At 41.9% G+C, this 23,211-nt stretch overlaps 1 protein-coding gene across 1 annotated transcript in view; it reads right to left on the minus strand.

Annotated features, from left to right (window-relative positions):
• The window catches only part of CPVL (carboxypeptidase vitellogenic like), a 135,952-nt gene extending 113,342 nt beyond the window's left edge, over positions 1 to 22,610 (minus strand). Inside the window, exons 1-3 of the mRNA XM_061198246.1 lie at positions 22,463 to 22,610; positions 19,882 to 20,041; positions 15,164 to 15,342 (exon numbers count right to left, since the gene is read on the minus strand). Of these exons, the coding sequence (XP_061054229.1) occupies positions 15,164 to 15,342; positions 19,882 to 20,041; positions 22,463 to 22,610 (487 nt within the window). The remainder of the gene's footprint in view (positions 1 to 15,163; positions 15,343 to 19,881; positions 20,042 to 22,462) is intronic.
• Positions 22,611 to 23,211: the final 601 nt, after the last annotated feature.

Here is a 23,211-nt window from a genome sequence, read left to right on the forward strand (position 1 = left end):
AGAACACTCCCTGACACCATACACAAAAATAAACTCAAAATGGATTAAGACCTAAGTGTAAGGCCAGACACTATCAAACTCTTAGAGGAAAACATAGGCAGAACACTCTATGACATAAATCACAGCAAGATCCTTTTCGACCCAGCTCCTAGAGAAATGGAAATAAAAACAAAAATAAACAAATGGGACCTAATGAAACTTAAAAGCTTTTGCACAGCAAAGGAAACCATAAACAAGACCAAAAGACAGGAGGGAGGGGCAAGATGGCGGAAGAGTAAGACGCGGAGATCACCTTCCTCCCCACAGATACATGAGAAATACATCTACACGTGGAACTGCTCCTACAGAACACCCACTGAACGCTGGCAGAAGACGTCAGACCTCCCAAAAGGCAAGAAAATCCCCACGTACTTGGGTAGGGCAAAAGAAAAAAGAAATAACAGAGACAAAAGAATAGGGACGGGACCTGCACCAGTGGGAGGGAGCTGTGAAGGAGGAAAGGTTTCCACACACTAGGAAGCCCCTTCGTGGGCAGAGACTGCGGGTAGCAGAGGGGGGAAGCTTCGGAGCCACGGAGGAGAGCGCAGCCACATTGGTGCGGAGGGCAAAGCGGAGATTCCCGCACAGAGGAGCGGTGCCGACCAGCACTCACCAGCCCGAGAGGCTTGTCTGCTCAGCCGCCGGGGCGGGCGGGGCCTGGGAGCTGGGGCTCGGGCTTCGGGCTTCGGTGCTAGCCGGGAGGGAGTCCGGGAAAAAGACTGCAGCTGCCAAAGAGGCAAGAGAATTTTTCTTGCCTCTTTGTTTCGCGGCGCGCAAGGAGAGGGGATTCAGAGCGCCGCCTAAACGAGCTCCAGAGACGGGCGCGAGCCGCGGCTATCAGCGCGGATCCCACAGCAACAGGGACGCAGAGGGAAAAACGGAGAGATTCCCGCACAGAGGCTCGGCGCCGAGCAGCACTCACCAGCCCGAGAGGCTTGTCTGCTCACCCGCCGGGGCGGGCGGGGGCTGGGAGCTGAGGCGCGGGCTTCGGTCGGATCCCAGGGAGAGGACTGGGGTTGGCGGCGTGAACACAGCCTGAAGGGTCTAGCGCACCACAACTAGCCGGGAGGGTGCACGAGAAAAAGTCTGCAGCTGCCGAAGAGGCAGGAGACTTTTTCTTGCCTCTTTGTTTCGCGGCGTGCAAGGAGAGGGGATTCAGAGCGCCACTTAAACGAACTCCAGAGACGGGCGCGAGCCGCGGCTATCAGCGCGGACCCCAGAGACGGGCATGAGACGCTAAGGCTGCTGCTGCCGCCACCAAACAGCCTGTGGGCGAGCACAGGTCATTCTCCACACCGCCCCTCCCAGGAGCCTGTGCAGCCCGCCACGGCCAGGCTCCCGTAATCCGGGGACAACTTCCCCGGGAGAGCGCACGGCGCGCCTCAGGCTGCTGCAACGTCACGCCGGCTTCTGCCGCCGCAGGCTCGCCCCGCCTCCTCCGTACCGCTCCCTCCCCCCGGCCTGACTGAGCCAGAGCCCCCGAATCAGCTGCTCCTTTAACCCCGTTCTGTCTGGGCGGGGAACAGACGCCCTCAGGGGACCTACATGCAGAGGCCGGTCCAAATCCAAAGCTGAACCCCGGGAGCTGTATGAACAAAGAAGAGAAAGGGAAATCTCTCCCAGCAGCCTCAGAAGCAGTGGATTAAAGCTCCACAAACAACTTGATGTGCCTGCATCTGTTGAATACCTGAATAGACAACGAATCATCCCAAATTTAGGAGATGGACTTTGGGAGCAGGATATATTAACTTTTCCCCTTTTCCTTTTTTTTGTGAGTGTAGATGTGTATGCTTCTGGGTGAGATTTTGTCTGTATAGCTTTGCTCTCACCGTTAGTCCTAGGGTTAGGTCCGTCCGTTTTTTTTTTGTTTTTTTTTTTTTTGGCTTAAAAATTTTTTTTTTCCCTAATAAATGTTTTCTTAATAATTTTTTCCTTATTTTCTATTTTTAAAAAAATTTTTAATAAGTTTTTTCATATTTTTTATTTTAAAAAATTAAAAAATTTTTTTTCTTAATAAATTTTTTCTAAATAATTTTTTTCTTATTTTTAGTATAAAAAATTAATAAATCTATTTTTAAAGAGTAAAAAAAATTTTTTTCTTAATAAATTTACTCTTAATATTTTTTTTCTTATTTTTTATTATAATTGCTTTATTTTATTTTATTTTATCCTCTTTTTTTCTTTCTTTCCATTTTTTCTCCCTTTTATTCTGAGCCATGTGGATGAAAAGCTCTTGGTGCTCCAGCCAGGCATCAGGGCTGTGCCTCTGAGGTGGGAGAGCCAACTTCAGGACACTGGTCCACAAGAGACCTCCCAGCTCCACGTAATACCAAACGGCGAAAATCTCTCACAGATCTCCATCTCAACATCAAGACCCAGCTTCACTCAACGACCAGCAAGCTACAGTGCTGGACACCCTATGCCAAACAACTAGCAAGACAGGAACACAGCCCCATCCATTAACAGAGAGGCTGCCTAAAATCATAATAAGGCCACAGACACCCCAAAACACACCACCAGACGTGGACGAACCCACCAGAAAGACAACATCCAGCCTCATCCACCAGAACACAGGCACTAGTTCCCTCCACCAGGAAACCTACACAACCCACTGAACCAACCTTAGCCACTGGGGACAGATACCAAAAACAACGGGAACTACGAACCTGCAGCCTGTGAAAAGGAGACCCCAAACACAGTAAGATAAGCAAAATGAGAAGACAGAAAAACACACAGCAGATGAAGGAGCAGGGTCAAAACACACCAGACCTAACAAATGAAGAGGAAATAGGTAGTCTACCTGAAAAAGAATTCAGAATAATGATAGTAAGGATGATCCAAAGTCTTGGAAATAGAATAGACAAAATGCAAGAAACATTTAACAAGGACGTAGAAGAACTAAAGAGGAACCAAGAAACGATGACAAGCACAATAAATGAAATTAAAAATACTCTAGATGGGATCAATAGCAGAATAACTGAGGCAGAAGAACGGATAAGTGACCTGGAAGATAAAATGGTGGAAATAACTACTGCAGACCAGAATAAAGAAAAAAGAATGAAAAGAACTGAGGACAGTCTCAGAGACCTCTGGGACAACATTAAATGCACCAACATTCGAATTATAGGGGTCCCAGAAGAAGAAGAGAAAAAGAAAGGGACTGAGAAAATATTTGAAGAGATTATAGTTGAAAACTTCCCTAATATGGGAAAGGAAATAGTTAATCAAGTCCTGGAAGCACAGAGAGTCCCATACAGGATAAATCCAAGGAGAAACACACCAAGACACATATTAATCAAACTATCAAAAATTAAATATAAAGAAAACATATTAAAAGCAGCAAGGGAAAAACAACAGATAACACACAAGGGCATCCCCATAAGGTTAACAGCTGATCTTTCAGCAGAAACGCTGCAAGCCAGAAGGGAGTGGCAGGATATACTTAAAGTGATGAAGGAGAAAAACCTACAACCAAGATTACTCTACCCAGCAAGGATCTCATTCAGATTTGATGGAGAAATTAAAACCTTTACAGACAAGCAAAAGCTGAGAGAGTTCAGCACTACCAAACCAGCTTTACAACAAATGCTAAAGGAACTTCTCTAGGCAAGAAACACAAGAGAAGGAAAACACCTACAATAACAAACCCAAAACATTTAAGAAAATGGGAATAGGAACATACATATCGATAATTACCTTAAATGTAAATGGATTAAATGCTCCCACCAAAAGACACAGACTGGCTGAATGGATACAAAAACAAGACCCATATATATGCTGTCTACAAGAGACCCACTTCAGACCTAGAGACACATACAGACTGAAAGTGAGGGGATGGAAAAAGATATTCCATGCAAATGGAAACCAAAAGAAAGCTGGAGTAGCAATTCTCATATCAGACAAAATAGACTTTAAAATAAAGACAATTACAAGAGACAAAGACGGACACTATATAATGATCAAGGGATCGATCCAAGAGGAAGGTATAACAATTGTAAATATTTATGCACCCAACATAGGAGCACCTCAATACATAAGGCAAATACTAACAGCCATAAAAGGGGAAATCGACAGTAACACAATCATAGTAGGGGACTTTAACACCCCACTTTCACCAATGGACAGATCATCCAAAATGAAAATAAATAAGGAAATACAAGCTTTAAATGATACATTAAACAAGATGGACTTAATTGATATTTATAGGACATTCCACCCAAAAACAACAGAATACACATTTTTCTCAAGTGCTCATGGAACATTCTCCAGGATAGATCATATCTTGGGTCACAAATCAAGCCTTGGTAAATTTAAAAAAATTGAAATCGTATCAAGTATCTTTTCCGACCACAACGCTATGAGACTAGATATCAATTACAGGAAAAGATCTGTAAAAAATACAAACACATGGAGGCTACACAATACGCTACTTAATAACGAAGTGATCACTGAAGAAATCAAAGGGGAAATCAAAAAATACCTAGAAACAAATGACAATGGAGACACGACGATCCAAAACCTATGGGATGCAGCAAAAGCAGTTCTAAGAGGGAATTTTATAGCAATACAAGCCTACATCAAGAAACAGGAAACATCTCGAATAAACAACCTAACCTTGCACCTAAAGCAATTAGAGAAAGAAGAACAAAAAAACCCCAAAGCTAGCAGAAGGAAAGAAATCATAAAGATCAGATCAGAAATAAATGAAAAAGAAATGAAGGAAACAATAGCAAGAATCAATGAAACTAAAAGCTGGTTCTTTGAGAAGATAAACAAAATTGATAAACCATTAGCCAGACTCATCAAGAGAAAAAAGGAGAAGACTCAAATTAATAGAATTAGAAATGAAAAAGGAGAAGTAACCACTGACACTGCAGAAATACAAACGATCATAAGAGATTACTACAAGCAACTCTATGCTAATAAAATGGACAACCTGGAAGAAATGGACAGATTCTTAGAAATGCACAACCTGCCGAGACTGAACCAGGAAGAAATAGAAAATATGAACAGACCAATCACAGGCACTGAAATTGAAACTGTGATTAAAAATCTTCCAACACACAAAAGCCCAGGCGAATTCTATCAAACATTTAGAGAAGAGCTAACACCTATCCTTCTCAAACTCTTCCAAAATATTGCAGAGGGAGGAACACTCCCCAACTCATTCTACGAGGCCACCATCACCCTGATACCAAAACCAGGCAAAGATGTCACAAAGAAAGAAAACTACAGGCCAATATCACTGATGAACATAGATGCAAAAATCCTCAACAAAATACTAGCAAACAGAATCCAACAGCACATTAAACGGATCATACACCATGATCAAGTGGGGTTTATTCCAGGAATGCAAGGATTCTTCAATATACGCAAATCAATCAACGTGATACATCATATTAACAAATTGAAGGAGAAAAACCATATGATCATCTCAATAGATGCAGAGAAAGCTTTCGACAAAATTCAACACCCATTTATGATAAAAGTCCTGCAGAAAGTAGGCATAGAGGGAACTTTCCTCAACATAATAAAGGCCGTATATGACAAACCCACAGCCAACATTGTCCTCAATGGTGAAAAACTGAAACCATTTCCACTAAGATCAGGAACAAGACAAGGTTGCCCACTCTCACCACTATTATTCAACATAGTTTTGGAAGTGTTAGCCACAGCAATCAGAGACGAAAAAGAAATAAAAGGAATCCAAATCGGAAAAGAAGAAGTAAAGCTGTCACTGTTTGCAGATGACATGATACTATACATAGAGAATCCTAAAGATGCTACCAGAAAACTACTAGAGCTCATCAATGAATTTGGTAAAGTAGCAGGATACAAAATTAATGCACAGAAATCTCTTGCATTCCTGTATACTAATGATGAAAAATCTGAAAGTGAAATTAAGAAAACACTCCCGTTTACCATTGCAACAAAAAGAATAAAATACCTAGGAATAAACCTACCTAAGGAGACAAAAGACCTGTATGCAGAAAATTATAGGACACTGATGAAAGAAATTAAAGATGATACAAATAGATGGAGAGATATACCATGTTCTTGGATTGGAAGAATAAACATTGTGAAAATGACTCTGCTACCCAAAGCAATCTACAGATTCAATGCAATCCCTATCAAACTACCACTGGCATTTTTCACAGAACTAGAACAAAAAATTTCACAATTTGTATGGAAACACAAAAGACCCCGAATAGCCAAAGCAATCTTGAGAACGAAAAATGGAGCTGGAGGAATCAGGCTCCCGGACTTCAGACTATATTACAAAGCTACAGTAATCAAGACAGTTTGGTACTGGCACAAAAACAGAAATATAGATCAATGGAACAGGATAGAAAGCCCAGAGATAAGCCCACGCACATATGGTCACCTTATCTTTGATAAAGGAGGCAAGCATATACAGTGGAGAAAAGACAGCCTCTTCAATAAGTGGTGCTGGGAAAATTGGACAGGTACATGTAAAAGTATGAAATTAGAACACTCCCTAACACCATACACAAAAATAAACTCAAAATGGATTAAAGACCTAAGTGTAAGGCCAGACACTATCAAACTCTTAGAGGAAAACATAGGCAGAACACTGTATGACATAAGTCACAGCAAGATCCTTTTTGACCCAGGTCCTAGAGAAATGGAAATAAAAACACAAATAAACAAATGGGACCTAATGAAACTTAAAAGCTTTTGCACAGCAAAGGAAACCATAAACAAGACCAAAAGACAACCCTCAGAATGGGAGAAAATATTTGCAAATGAAGCAACGGACAAAGGATTAATCTCCAAGATTTACAAGCAGCTCATGCAGCTCAATAACAAAAAAACAAACAACCCAATCCAAAAATGGGCAGAAGACCTAAATAGACATTTCTCCAAAGAAGAGATACAGATTGCCAACAGACACATGAAAGAATGCTCAACATCATTAATCATTAGAGAAATGCAAATCAAAACTACAATGAGGTATCATCTCACACCGGTCAGAATGGCCATCATCAAAAAATCTAGAAACAATAAATGCTGGAGAGGGTGTGGAGAAAAGGGAACACTCTTGCACTGTTGGTGGGAATGTAAATTGATACAGCCACTATGGAGAACAGTATGGAGGTTCCTTAAAAAACTAAAAATAGAACTACCATATGACCCAGCAATCCCACTACTGGGCATATACCCTGAGAAAACCATAATTCAGAAAGAGTCATGTACCAAAATATTCATTGCAGCTCTGTTTACAATAGCCAGGACATGGAAGCAACCTAGGTGTCCATCATCGGATGAATGGATAAAGAAGATGTGGCACATATATACAATGGAATATTACTCAGCCATAAAAAGAAATGAAATGGAGGTGTTTGTAATGAGGTGGATGGAGTTAGAGTCTGTCATACAGAGTGAAGTAAGTCAGAAAGAGAAAAACAAATACAGTATGCTAACACATATATATGGAATCTAAGGGAAAAAAAAAAAAAAAAAAAGAGGTCATGAAGAACCTAGTGGCAAGATGGGAATAAAGACACAGACCTACTAGAGAATGGACTTGAGGATATGGGGAGGGGAAGGGGTGAGATGTGACAGAGTGAGAGAGTGTCATGGACATATATACACTACCAAATGTAAAATAGATAGCTAGTGGGAAGCAGCCGCATAGCACAGGGAGATCAGCTCGGTGCTTTGTGACCACCTAGAGGGGTGGGATAGGGAGGGTGGGAGGGAGGGAGATGCAAGAGGGAAGAGATATGGGAACATATGTATATGTATAACTGATTCACTTTGTTATAAAGCAGAAAGTAACACACCATTGTAAAGCAATTATACTTCAATAAAGATGTTTAAAAAAAAAAAAAAAAAAGTAGACATGTCCCAAAATGTTAATAACAGCTTTGAAACAGAAAGACCATCCCCATGATCCAAGGCATCCTCATGATAACGATACCAGTAAAAGCTACCAATAATTGAATGCACTCCAGGTACATGAACTGTGCTAACTGCTTTATATTTTTATTTCTAATCTTTACCAGGTAGGTACTATTATCACCCCATTTTACAGATGAGAAATTGATCCTCAGAGAATTTAAGTTACTTGCCCAGGGTCACACAGCTAGAAAGCAGTAGAGCAATGAATTGAGGCCAGTACCAATCAATTTTCAAAGACCATTCTATAGTGCCATACCAGCATCTCCCAAAATGTGCTACTATGTGCCACGGGCTTATCTCCCTATTCAGGTAAGTTTGGAAATACAACATACAAAAATAAAATTTTTGCCAGAAGGTAAATGAGGATGAGGGAAGATTCTTCCCCCATGTTTTAGAGGGAATATGGCCCCACCAACACATTGATTTTGGACTTCCAGCCTGCAGAAGTCTGAGACAGTAAATTTGTGATGTTTTAAGCCACCCAGTTTGTGGTACTTTGCTATAGCAGCCCTAGAAAACTAATACATGGATAGTTGGGAAGACTGTGGAAGGAGTCAAGGTGGAGGGGATTACAAAGAGTGGAACTTAAACAGTTCTACTTAGTTATTATTTAGCATCCAAGCGAAAATTCTGAGAGGTCAACAATAAAATGGGAAAGGGAAGCTAAATTGATTTTGTATTTAAGACATGTTTGGCATTCTGGTAAGCCAGGATTTCCCACAGAATCCTTTATGGAATACTAGTTCAGCAATATATAATTAGATTTTATAAGAACAAAACTTTGGGAAAATCTGGGCTAAACAAACTTAAAGGGGTTTCTTGGTTACAGAATGAAAATTTCCAAGCCTTTCACTTGCTAGTGGATAGCATGTGTTTATTTGACTGTGTCACTATCCTTAGGCCCTAAGTTCCGAGATTTATATAAGACATACTCAGATGAAGAAACTAAATCCTAGGTTGACTAGTTTCTCAAGCACTAGGTTTAACTTTCTCAAGCCCCCGACTCAACCACTAGATAGTAAAGCTCGAATTTGAAGCCAGATCTAGAGATTCCAAAGTCCATGTATTTTTCATATATCGTTATATAAATGACATAATACAACAAAATCTGCCTCCCTGCAACTTTTGACAAAAGCAGAATTCTGGGTAAACTGGATTATCTTGGCATGCCATTTGCAAGATTTATCTGTGCTGAAATTGCAAGTGATTTAAGGGCACGTTTATTTGCAAAGAAGTGAAACTCACATGACCAGAGATTGCTTCGAAATGAATTTCTAGCTTCCTTCTGTTTTGAGAATAATTTGAGGGGATGGATGAAGCCCTCAATCCTCATGGCAAAAGAAATGTCTTCCACTGAGAAATTCCTTATTTTTGCTGAAGTAAATGTAGCCCCATTCTTTTTAAAATGATCCTCCTTTTTGCTATCCACTATGACTAAATTTTCCATACAAAAAATCAGGATACACAGTGTGGCAAATACAAGGATAAGACTGGGTATAATGGATAAGAATATTTTATATGAGGATGATCCTGGGAAATCCTTCCATGTTGTCACCTTAACCAGGTGACAGGTAACTCCTCCTTGATTCCAAAAGAGATAATGTTGTCATTGGGAGTAATCTCCATGCTACACTCCCTTAGATTATTCCAGTGCTTTCCACATCTCTTCTCTACACATAGTCTCATTGGATCTTTACCACCACTCTTGAAAGGAGTTAATGCAGCTCTTCAACAGAGGCCCAGGTGGATGGAGCAACTTCCCAAGTAATGACACTCTAGTCAGTAGCAGAGCTGGGACAGACTCCAAGTTCACGGGATCAGTTATTCATTCGATAAACAAATAATTTTAGCTCCTACTATGTGCTAGACTCCAATGCAGGCACAGAAAACAAGAGAGACAAAGTGTCTGCCTTCATGAAGCTTCCCATATAATGGAGACAAGAGAGAGGAAATCTATTAAGAACATCAAAGCAGGGTGAACAGTTACAGAGGGATGGGGTCAAGGAGGGATATTATTTTAGATTGCGTGGTCAGGGAAGGCCCCTCTGAGGTGGTGACAGGTGAGCAGATCTGAAGGTATTAGAGAATTTCAAGTGACTATCTAGGGAGAAGAGAGTTCCGGGCTGGAGTAAGGAAAAAGAGGAACATAATATGTAAACAAGTGGGACAATGGGAAAAGCAGAAGATTGATGGAGTGAAACAAGCAAGTAAACAAATAAAAAAGAGAGCTCTTCTCTAGCTCACTTTAAAAAGAAATCAGCAGAGGACTGAAGGTGTGATCTTCAGGAGAATTAATGAAGTGATTGTTAAACTCAGCCTTAGAGGGTGGCATTTCTGAGAGGGTTTGACTCTTCCTGCAGAGTTAAAGAAGTTGAGTGACACAGACATAGAGAACAAACTTGTGGTTGCCAAGAGTAAGGGGTGTTGGGAGAGGGATGGATTGGGGGTGTGGGATTAGCAAATGCAAACTATTATATATAGAATGGATAAACAACAAGGTCCAACTGTATAGCACAGGGAACTATATTCAACATCCTGTGATAAGCCATAATGGAAAGGAATATGAAAAAGAATGTATATATATGTATAACTGAATCACTCTGCTGTACAGCAGAAATTAACACAACATTGTAAATCAACTATATTTCAATAAAATAAATTTTAAAAAAAAGTTGAGTGAAAATAAGATAGGGCCAGAGGGTAGATACCCCACCAATAATAACCAATTGAGCAATTTTAGTTTGAGCTTTCCTCTGAATTACCTACCAAACCAGAGGGATGAAATGAAGGAACCCACATGTGCAAACACCTGACATAATGCCTGGCACACAGTCAGTAAGTATTTGGGAAGGTAATACAGTCCAATGGGAGGAGCAGAAAGAATTTAGACACAGCTTCAAATGTGGCTCTGTCACTTAAAAACTCTGTACCACTAGACAAAGTACTTGTATACTGAGTGGACCCACACTACCACTCATTGTTATGGTGACAATGATATCGTACATATATAAACTCATACCAGGTATAGCAGAGAGATGAAAGACAGTCTCTGCCCTCACCTTCTAACTGAGACCTTAGAACAGTCCCTGACCACAGAAGAGATGCTAATTAAATCTAATTTCCCTTGCCTTGTCAGTGAATTATTATAATAAGATGGGTTTACAGAGCTGAATATTTATTCAACACATAGAGCATATATGAAAATATTAATATAAAAAGGGAGAGGGGAGTTTTGGCTGCTAAATATTTGGATAAAGGCTTGGTGACCAGGCATTCAGAATGTGTCCCACCTGAGGTTTCATTCGGAAAATACGGCCACCATCAGGATAGGTTGTTATGGTTCCCAGATTAAGTAGGCACTGCCTTTTGAAAAGATAGACAAATTCATTAAATTACCTGGCTTTCTGATATTTGGAAATGGTTGACATGGATAAAGCTCTGTGTACTCTAAAAGTCCAAGATAAAAAATATTTCACTTTCTCTCTTTCCTGCCCTCTGCCACCTGATTCTCCATCCTCTTTTCACACCCTACCCGCCCCCCCTGCCCCGTGCCTCCTACAGTGAGAGCAGGAAAGACTCCACTCCACTCATATGGGTACATTTTTCAGTTTGTTATAAGTTATCAAGGAGAACTGTGGCTACAATAACGCCGTAGATAGAACCATCATTAATATACAAACTGACAATTAACACGTATTTTTTTTTCTGTTTCAAGAACTCTATATATTCAGATTTTCCTCAAGGTCCTGCCCTTTTTTTCTCCTTCTGTACATTCTCATTCAACCATCCCTTGATCACTAACTGCTAGTCCAGACTTTTGTTCCTGACCTTGCTGTTGGGCTCCCCACACTCAGAAGGCTCCTTCACATGGGTACCCCGTTGGTTCCTCAAACCCATCGAGTCTCATAACAAAACATCAACATCCCCCCGAACTTCCCCCTCCTCTAACTTCCTGATTCTTCTTTTTTTTTTTTTTAATTAACTTATTTATTTATTTATTTTTGGCTGTGTTGGGTCTTCGTTTCTGTGCAAGGGCTTTCTCTAGTTGCGGCAAGCGGGGGCCACTCTTCATCACGGTGCGCGGGCCTCTTACTATCACGGCCTCTCTTGTTGCGGAGCACAGGCTCCAGACGCGCAGGCTCAGCAATTGTGGCTCACGGGCCCAGTTGCTCCACGGCATGTGGGATCCTCCCAGACCAGGGCTCGAACCCGTGTCCCCTGCATTGGCAGGCAGATTCTCAACCACTGCGCCACCAGGGAAGCCCAAACTTCCTGATTCTTAATGACACCCAAGGCTCTAAAGCCAAGTCCTCATGTTAAGTCATTCACAAAGTCCCACCTTTCTTCCTCTTTTTTTCCCTTTTGGTTCACAAGTCAACCCTCACTTGCCCTGGGGACATTTGCAAAGCCTCCTAACTTGTCTCTCAGACTTCAGGTCCTCTCCACACCCATTCAGCCTAACACTGATGCCGAAGTGAGCTTTCTAAAGCACAAGACACTTCCCTCCTCAAATGCCTTCAATGGTTCCCAACTGCAACCAGAATAAAGTATAAACTTCTTGCCATGAAATTCAATGTCTTCCACAGTGTGACTCTGGCATAACTTTCCAGAGCAAAGTGATACGACCCCTTCATAAACTCTATGTTCCAGCCAAATCAAACCCTTTTGTGTTCCCTAACTTTACTCTGCCTTCTATGTCTTCACAGGTAAGCATAGCTCCAGGCAAACAGTAGGCACTAAATCAGTATCAGTTGACTGATAATAGAATTTAGGTGGGAGTATACAGTACACTGTAAAATTCTTTCAACTTTTCTGAATGTTTGAAAATTTTCATAATCAAACATCAGTAAAAATATTAGTCCATTTAGGATGAAAGAATGAATCTCTTGGGAGGTGGGTTATCCTCCCCAGATACAGGTACAAGAAGGTATGTCAAGGGGTCTTTCTGAAAGATGAGTAAAAGAATATGGAGTCGCAAAAGGGAAAGGAGGAAGACCTAGCCCCCAGATGCCTACATAAATATTTTGGCCAGTAAGCAACCTTAGCAATTTAAAGACAGCCACTAACTAGAATCACAACACAAAGAGAAGGTTAAGAGGTAAGACCTAAGGATACTGGAGAGATGTGATGCTAAGAATTTGCTTTTTCAGGCTAATGGATCTAAGGACATCAAGACTTATTACCACCACCCTGATCTTGCTCCCCAGATTCTAAGGTTAAAGCAGTAAAAGAAAAGCATGTGGTTTCATGTCCAAGGCAGTACCTGCAATATCTTCAAGGGAGAGGAATCTCAATATTCTGGTTTTGGTTCAGTTATACTCAGGAGCATAGGTTTTATGAAGAAAGCACCTGATCACTGTCTTGTGAAGTGAGTCTATGGCTTAAAGCTTTGAACTTGCAACTATATAGCATGAAAGTTCAAACTCCGTCACTGGTTTTGACCAAGTACAGTTCTTAGCCCTCTGTCCAGGTTACCCCTCTCCCGAATCAATATAGATATTAATGATTTGTTCTTCTAGAACAAATTCTAGAGGAACCTTTCTAATTATGGGAAACTTGTCCTTCTTAAGTTCTTTTAAAGTGTTCTTAGTTCAGTTCCTGAAAACCCCACATCATTAAAACCGCTGGGAATGTTAAACAAAAATAATCATGTTTGCTCTTTAAAATGAACTATACTTCCTATTAAGAATGGGTCATTACCTATTTACCTTGGGTATTTGGGAAAAGATAAAGGGGTATCTGATGTTAGTGGGGGCAGTAACTAAACTCTTCCTCTCTTACTGTCTTAGTTTCATGCACACCAGGGTAATATTCAACACAATTTTTCTTCTAACAAATCATACACTTTCCAAAACAAAAACAATCATTAACAAAATACTGTTATGCTGTTTGCATTTCGGTTTTTTTTTTTTTCTCCCCCCAAGGGGAGTGAACTGATAAGCCCAGCAGACTTCCTAAACACTCTTCTAAGTCATTTGAACTGCCTGTCAGTCAAAGCCCACTTATTTCTCAGGCTATACAATCAGCCTAATAGAACCCCACTGTAAATTGGTTTATAAGCTGGACTCATATATATTGTTGGGCCAATTATGTCCCTCCAAAAGAACCAACTCCTATAAAAGAAGAATAAAACAGCTTCTTGCTAAGAACACTTGCATTACATTATAAAGGGTTTCCACTGGACTTAGATTAGCCTACAGTACAATTCTAGAAAGCCCAATCAGCTAAGGGGTTTTCACAACTTTTCAGACTTTCATATGCCAGCAAAGCCAGTGCAATCTACTTTTCCAAAAGCGTTCCAATTCCTATTTTGAACAGCTTTCTTAAAAGTTATTTTTCAAGTTACTAAAATGCTCCTTGGATTTTTTTTTTCTCCTTACATCTCTGTTCTTCCTCATCCCTCACCAAAAAAAGTAAAAAGCAGTTGTACAAGTATCTTTCAAATGGGGAGACTGAAGCTTAGTAAGCTTAAATAATTTGTTCAAGGTCACCAACTAGCCAAAGGCAGAGCTAGGATTCAAATCCATACATATGCCAAAGCAGCTTTTTTTTCAGGACACCAAGCTGACCTGAAAGGCACTGGATGTTTCCATTTACACACATCTCTACGTGTCCCTCTGGCTCCTATGAATTCCCCTGCAAGGACCGAATCCACTTGGCAGAAAGCTGCTTCCACCTGTGCCATGCCCCTGGTTTTCTCCTAATCCTACATTCCGGGAAAAATAGCCTTTTCGTGTGCCTTCCTTCACTCAAGCCGAGTCTCCTTTTGTGGGACACGCACTAATTAAAGGCATTTTCCGCTTTCCTCCACAGCACCCACGAAATAAAACATCCCAAAGAGACTCGCTGAAGGAGAAGGAGGACGTGGCCGACGCCCACCCCTCGCACTGAGAGTGATGGTGGACCACACAGCTTCGCGCTTCCCTAGAGGGGCGCCTGGCCTGGAAGAAGCCCGGGGGCGACCTCCTCAGATTGTGCCAGAGGCTTTCGGGAGCACGTTCCGGGCTGGGCGCACACAGAGCAGAATACCAAGCATCCCCAGGACTCCGATTTGGAACTACCAGCCGGCCCAAACCACCTGACCCCAATCTCACCCCACCGGGCTTTCTCCCTCTTCGGTGCTGAAGGCTTCTGAGACCGCCCTCCTTGCGCTCCGTGCGTCCGGGGACCAGTGAGCCCCGCGGAGCCGCGCACTTACGCAGGGCCCACGGCGCTCCTCCCTGCCTCGCGGTGCGCGGAGACCCGGTCCCGCCGGGTTCCCGAGTCCGGAAAGAGTGAAGCGGCCTCCCCTCGTCGCCCCTCGCAGTCACGCGTACCCCGCAGACCGCGAGTTTTTGAGTGCTCCTCTCAGGAGGAGGAGACCCACGTGACCTAGACCTACGGAGCCAAAGGTACGTCCCCACCTATCTCTCCCCGCGACCTGGCCGCGCCGGGTCAGCGCTTTCCGTCGTGGAAGAAGCCAGCAGTCGCAGAGTGAAATCTTAAAAATGAACAGAGAAAGACTGACCACGGTGCAGCTCCGTTTGGTTTGTTTGTTCCTTTGTGTTCCTTTTGATTTTCTCGCCTGCTTTTTTGAAGCTGCTATCTTAGAATTTCCACCGTATTTTGAAATAATGTCCCCACGGCCGTGCTTGCAAGCCTGGTGTTTGCATCTGGAAGCAGAGTGGTGTTTTACTCCCCCCGTTTAAAAGGCCCACATGCATTCCTGGATAGTTATTACACATGGTAATGGCGCTAACACTGGGGAGACACTGAGAGCCAGTACTGTGTCCAGTGCGTTCTCTGCATTACTGCATCGGAATATTAGAGCAACGCGATGTGTTCTGTGCTATAACTACCCCCACTTTGCAGGCGGGAAACTGGGACTTAGAGAGGTTAAGGAGCCCATTCAGGGTCATCTCTTGTAAGTGACCTACCTGAGTAGGTAGTATTAACCACCACCAGGTGCTGACCACTAAGCCAGACACTGGAGGAAGACAGAGACTTGTTTAAAAAAAAAGAAACAACAGACCCAAAATGGGGTCTCTTGTGCTAAGCCCCTGTCACCAAACCAAGACCTAATACCTAACCTGATTGCAATTCCAACCTTCCCTATTAACATAATCTTAACCAGTCAGTCTGAAATTTCCTGGTCAGCACCAGTGAGGTAATTCACCTGATGGACCCTTTGTCCCCCAAAAGAAGGCGACGTTGCCTGAAATAGCCTAAAATAATTCTTTTTTTTTTCATTTATGACTTCCTATCCCACCCCCACCCCCGCCTTTTAAAACCTTTCCTTTTCTGCAGCTTTTTGGGACTCCTTTCTATTTGCTAGATGGGATTCAGATGGGATTCTACCCAGTTCACCATTTAACAAAGCCAATTAGATCTTCAAATTTACTTGATTGAATTTTGTTTTTTAAGACTAAAAAGGTAAGGAGATTGCAAGAGCAAGGGGATAAGACAAAATACAGGAATGTCATCATTCCCATGTCTAAGTCCCCAACAGGTCCCGTGGTTCAGAGAAGGCACAGTTATTAGAGCATCCCAGCCAGGCCACTTGGCTTTGAATCCTGGCTCTGCTATTTAGCTACTAGCTCTGATCCATTGTTTTTAAAGGTGGCCAAAACAAGGTCACCATGCTCCTTTGCAAGGTGACTTGGCCGTTCCTTCCATCAACAGGTGAAGTCTCTCTTCCCTCCCCTTGAATCAGGACTGGCTTTGAGACATGTTTTGACCATTAGAATGTGGCCAAGTGCCAGTTCTATCCCAGGAATCAAAAGGCCTTGCAGCTTCTGCTCTGAGACAGCTGCCCTGGGACCACCATGACAAGAAGCAGGTGTGGCTCCTGAAGAGTGAGAGGTCATGTGCAGGAGAACCGAGGCATCGCAGAGACAGGAGCACCAACTGGGAGACTGGTGAGAGAAGCCATTGGGACCTTCCAGCTCAGCCCACCCTGCAGCAGGGTGCAGCTGCATGAGCTAGCCCAGGTGAAACCAGCAGTGGAATAGCCCGGCCAGCCCACCAATCAGGGGAAAAAAAAATCACTGTTGTTTTAAGCCACTTCAGTTTTGGGGAGTTTGTTATGCCACTAAGGCTAACTGTAGCATTAACTTTCGGATCTGGAACAGATTGCTTAATGTCACTGAGTCTCAGTTTTCTCATAAATACTTACTTTATTGGGTTGTGGTGGGCACTAAATGTAAGTCATCTGGCCCAGAGTATGTGCTGGGTGGCTGCAGCCATCACTATCTGCCATCATACACCATGCGAGGAAGTATATTCTACACACTTATCTTTTTACGGAGAAAAATTTATTGGTGGGAAAAATTTTTCCTTTAAGACCAAAATCAGACCACCCTTAACAAACTATTAAATAAAATAGGTGCAACCTTCCTACCTTGACAAATATACCTTTGTAATGACCTGCAAGGCCAGATACAAACTCCTTGATGATCTGCACCTACATGTGGTGATGCAGGGAGAGCTGGTTTCCAGCCCCTGGGCTGCAGCCACTTCCCTTTTTCCCACTAAGCTCCAGTCCCAGTATACTTTACTGAAGTATAGTTGATTAACAATGTTGTGTTAATTTCTGCTATATAGCAAAGTGATTCAGTTTTACATATATATATTCTTTTTTATATTCTTTTCCATTATGGTTTATCTCAGGATATTGAATATAGTTCCCTATGCTATACAGCAGACCCTTGTTTTTTACCAGTCTTCTTTAAGAAACTTGGAGTTTAGCTGGGGGGGCAGGGGGAGGGAGGCACTTAGATTGATCCTTTAATTGACACTTAAATGCTAAGTACTATCATTGAGGCCTATTAAAATCACTGAAGGAACAGAGAACAGGGACCAACTGACTCTGCATAGGAGCCAGGGAAAGCCCCCCAGAGGAGGTGACATGAAGCTGGGCATTAAAAATGAATAGACATTGAGGGGAAAGGGTATAGCACAAGCACATAGCATGCCGTCTGTGAATTGATGCCATGTTCTGGGAATGATTGACTGTTTGGAGCTACTGGATGCATTTGGGATGGATCAGAGGTTGGCTAAATGGAGGTTAAGAAATTGGTGTGGAAAAAGCTTGAATGAAGTCTGATGACATTCAGAATTAGTAGACTGGAAAATCAATTTTCTTAATGAAATAGGATAGAATAGAATAGAACAGAATAGCATGTATCTGCCAGGACTGCTATAACAAAGTACCCAAAACTGGGTGGTTATAAATGGTAGAAATTTATGGTCTTGCAGTTCTGCAGCTTACAAGTCTGAAGTAAATGTGTCTGCAGGGCCGCATTCCCACTGTAGTAGGAGGATTCTTCCTTGCCTTTTCCAGCTTCTGGTAGCCCCAGGCACTCCTTGGCTTATGGCATCATAATTCTAATCTCTGCCTTGGTCTTCATAGGATGCTCCCCTTTTTTTTATAAGAACACCAATCATATTGGATTAGGGCCAGCCTAATGACCTCATTTAACTTATTACCTCTGTGAAGACCCTATTTCCAAATAAGGCTGCATTCTGAGGTACTGGGGAGGGGTTGAGGAATTCAACATATCTTTTTGAGGGGACGTAATTAAATCCATGAAGATGGGAAAGAAACCATCAGAGTATCTCATGTGTTATGAAACTAACTGTTTCAATGTGTGTACATATGTGTCATGGCATTAGTTTCCTGTTGGTACTGTAACAAATTACCACAGTTTAGTGGCTGAAAACAACTCAAACTTACTGTCTTATAGTTCTGAAGTTGGAAGTGTAAAATCAAGGTTTCAGCAGGGCTGCATTCCTTCTGGAGGATTCAGGGGAGAATATGATTCTTTGCCTTTTTCATCTTCTAGAAGCTGCCCACATTCTTTGTCTCCTGGCCCTGTACTTGCATCACTCCAAGCACTTGCTTCCATCCTCACATCTCCTACTAATCATTCTGATCCTTCTGTCTCTCTCTTATAAGGATCCTCATGATCACAGTGGGCCCAACAGATAATCCAAGGTGTAGGGAAGCAAAATTTGCCACCCCAAAGTGTGTCTCTTGAGTCTCATTTTTTTCATGGGGCCCTTGTAAGTATGTAATTAAATTTGATTTTCTCCTGTTAATCTGTCTCAGGTCAATTTAATTTTTAGACAAGCCAGAAGAACCTAGAAAAGGTATGAGGAAATTTTTTTTTTTAAATAGGTGGCGTATCCAGCAGGATCCTTCACTGGCTGGAAAAACTGCTTTCCAGAAGACCACTGCAGATAAAGAGATCCTGGGACATCTGACAAAAGCTGGCAGAAGGTAAGATTTCCTATTACATCAGCCTTCCAGAATCTCTGTCTGTGGGATTTGGTAGAGCAAAAGTGGTGTGAATGTTTTCACTCTCTCTTTCTAAATTTAGATTAGTAGGAGAAAATGTCTGTGGAACTATAGTACCTTGGACTTAGTGACTCTGATCAATTTGGTATTTACCAAATGGCTTTAATGATCCATTTCCTCCCAGAGACAGTCACTGTTTTTTCTTTGTCCTTGTCTTTTATGTTTGTCATAAGGAGGAAAAACCACAGAATAATTACAGAGGCATAGGCTGTATAGGGCCCTATAACCTGCAGTTCGAGCCTCAAAGACTAGTGAGTTCACAGTTCTCAGCGGACTGGCATCTGTTTAGACAAACTTTGCTGTGGATTAATAGGCACATGAGGTAAAAGCTGTTGCTAAGGGACATCTTGGAAGCCAAAGCCACAAAACTGGTTGACATGGATCGAGCATTTAAGAGCCATTAGGGTGCTTGCCACTTCAAAAAGGCACCCATGAGAGGATAAGTTGGTCACGGAATGGGTTAGATCAACACTAGATCACCTGCCAACCTCAAGAAAATTTCCGTGTAATGAGGTACTCTGTAAAACAACACATAACCCCCAACCCCATGGCATATTCCTCCTAGGTACTTCACTTACAGGGTTCCTGGCAGCCTTACCAGGTGTGTAAGGATGGTCACTTCCTGGAAGGTACAGGAACCTCGAGGTATTTTGGGGACCTCGAGAAGAGAAGAATTCACTGAACTGTGTAGGTATTGCACGTGAGTCTGATGGCAAATCCTTAGCGTGGCTTCCTGGCCTGAAGAGGCATTTAAAAGTCCAATCTGGGGGCTTCCCTGGTGGCGCAGTGGTTGAGAATCTGCCTGCTAGTGCAGGGGACACGGGTTCGAGCCCTGGTCCGGGAAGATCCCACATGCCGCGGAGCAAATGGGCCCGTGAGCCACAATTACTGAGCCTGCGCGTCTGGAGCCTGTGCTCCGCAACAAGAGAGGCCACGATAGTGAGAGGCCAGCGCACTGCGATGAAGAGTGGCCGCCACTTGCCACAACTAGAGAAAGCCATCGCACAGAAACGAAGATCCAACACAGCCATAAATAAATAAATAAATAAAATTAAAAGTCCAATCTGAAATTTCTTATGAAAAGTTCCAACAAAGCAGATTAAAAGAGTTACATGATCAATTGCTATTCTTCCTATACTTATATAAACAGGCCAAGTTTTTTGAAACTAAACTTGTTTTGCAAACAAATTAGTCCTAAGTTGTCTACCTTTGGTTAAAAATTAGGATGATTTTAGAAAGAAGAATTATGTTTTAGTAATATACTTGTGGCTGTTAGATTCTAATACTGTCCCTTGTCTTTGAGGTTTGTTTTCTACCTATAAACTGGATTGGATCCTGAATTCTTCCAGTTTCCTCCAATAGTTGGCTACAACTCTCCAAACTAACATTTCTAATTTTCTCTCCCACCCTTTTGACTTGAAATCATTAAGAACTAAAACTGTCCTTTTTCTGAAGCCATGCAAGCTAAAATTGGACAATCTGATATAAACTTCAGAGAAATCACCATGATAGCTCATATATAGAGAGTCTTCATATCTGTTGCCATGTAAGCCACTCAGAAAGATCACAAGAGACATTCAAACTGCAAACTAGGAAAATCTGTCAGTTTGCCACTACCTGCCCTCACTCTATCTGAAAACGCTTTGAGCCAGACATCTAGAAATATTTACTGGCTGCCCTCAGAACTCAGAAACTGGGATTATGTTTTGCTCCAATCCCTAGCCGTTATTTTACTTTGTTTCCATAGAAGTGCCTCTTATTAAACACCTGATTGCTTGCACCATAGTCCTAACTCTGGGAGCTCACCTGCATCAACACCTCCTGAAATGAGCTTAGCCAAAGTGACCTATTGTCAGGACTAAGAATCTGGTTCAGTGAGATAGAACAATCTACCAACTCAACTTTTGGACTGTGAAACTTCTTGGGGAAGTTTCAAAGGCATACTGTAGGGAAGCAAAATTTGCCACCCTAAAATGTTACTCTTTGGCGTTAGGATTATTTTAGGTTGATTGTCTTTAAGAAACAGAAGACTCAGGAAGTCTTTTTTTTTTTAACCTCTCCCTTAAACTGCCTAAGAGAATTTAGATAAGGGGCCTGGTCCCGGAAGAGCACCATCACCAGAGATATCTACAAAGAATATGGGTTAGGTGTGGTAGGGGGACTCAGCAGGGCCTTAAGACCAAAGTTCTCTCTGGGTCCCATTGTCTTTGCATGGCATAGCAAACGTTTGTTTACCAAACATTTGTTTTTCCATCTCCATATGAATTTCCGTTCCCCCCTTTGAGGTTCCCAAACCCCTACCCCCTTCTCCTTCTCTCAGATGGCATATAAGCCTCAATTACTAGCTTGTCCATGGCTCTCATTTTTCTTATGGGGCCCCTGTATGTACATAATTATATTTGATTTTTTCCTGTTAATCTGTCTTATGTCAGTTTAATTCTCACCAGCCAGAAAAACCTAGAAAGGGTAGAATGAACTTTTTTCTTTTCCCAACAGTGACATTCACAGCTTCTGGAGATTAGCGTATAGACATCTTTGGAGGGAGTGGCATTACTCAGTCTACTATAGTCATAATGCAAACCATATTTGTTACTAGGAGATGAGGTCAAAATAGCTTGAAAACCACTGAACTGGAAGTCTTCTGAATTTTTCAGGTAAGCTATATTGCTTATTTTTTATTATGAGCATAATACATTATCATTATAGAAATATGAGGATATATAAAAAGATCAGATAAAAATCCTGTTGTGACTCCTAAGAGATAACCAAATGATATATTTTTTTCTAATCTTTTATCTATACAAACATATGTTTAAAACAAAACTGGAATTATACAGAGTTATTTATCTTCTTTAACAGGTAGCATATTATATCCCAGTTATTTTCACACATAGTTAATTCAAAAACATAATGTTAATGGCTGCATAATGTTCAGTTATATGAATATACCATAATTTATTCAACCATTTTCCAACATTTGGTCATTTGAATTGCTTCCAATTTTTTCTTGCTATTAATTCACTAAAACTAATCCCTGCAAAAGATGATGAGGGCTTGGGCCAAATTGTATGTAGTAGTCCCTATATTAGTTTCCTAGAACTGGTGTAACAAATGACCACAAACTGGATGCCTTAAAGCAACAGAAATTTATTCTCTCACAGTTCCGGAGAAGTCTGAAATGAAGGTGTTGCAGGACTGCTCTCTCTCCTGAAGCTCTGGGGGAGGATCCTTCCTTGTCTGTTCCAGCTCCCAGAAATCCCCGGCATTCCTTGCCCTGTAGCTGCATCACTCCAATCTCTGCCTCCATGTTTACGTGGCTTTTTCTCTGTGTGTGTCTCTTCATGTCTTCTCCTCTTCTTATAAGGATGCCAGTCATGGGATTTAGGGCCCATCCTAATCCAGTATGACTTCATCTTAACTAGTTCCATCTGCAAAGACCCTATTTCCAAATAAGGTCACATTCTGAGGTTCTGGGTGGATATGAATTTTGAGGGGACACTGTTCAACCCACTACATTCCCTATGGAAAGGGTACAACTTTGAAAGATATTTAGGTGCATTGAGAGGATTTGGGGACAGCTAACCATGGGATGGGCAAAAAGGATGAATCCATACATTTTCATGAAATAATAATTTCCCTGTCTTTATTCACACCCATTCTCCAGTGAACTGTGGCTTCTGAAATGACACATCTAGTGAACCCATGAGCAAATTCTGTTTGGAAACCACACTGCAATGGAGGAGATCATCTGTAGGGTGTGCTTGCATCCAGACTGTGCAGGTATAATTAGCAGCAGCGTGGGAGAGATGATTTTGGTGCGTTTCTTGCCTTAGAGACAAACGTATTCCTTTTCTACACTATTCACTGGCATATTTTGGCATAGCTGGTCAAATATTACTAATACTTTA

This window comes from Eubalaena glacialis, chromosome 8 (assembly GCF_028564815.1).
Source record: "Eubalaena glacialis isolate mEubGla1 chromosome 8, mEubGla1.1.hap2.+ XY, whole genome shotgun sequence".
Lineage (NCBI taxonomy): Eukaryota > Metazoa > Chordata > Mammalia > Artiodactyla > Balaenidae > Eubalaena > Eubalaena glacialis.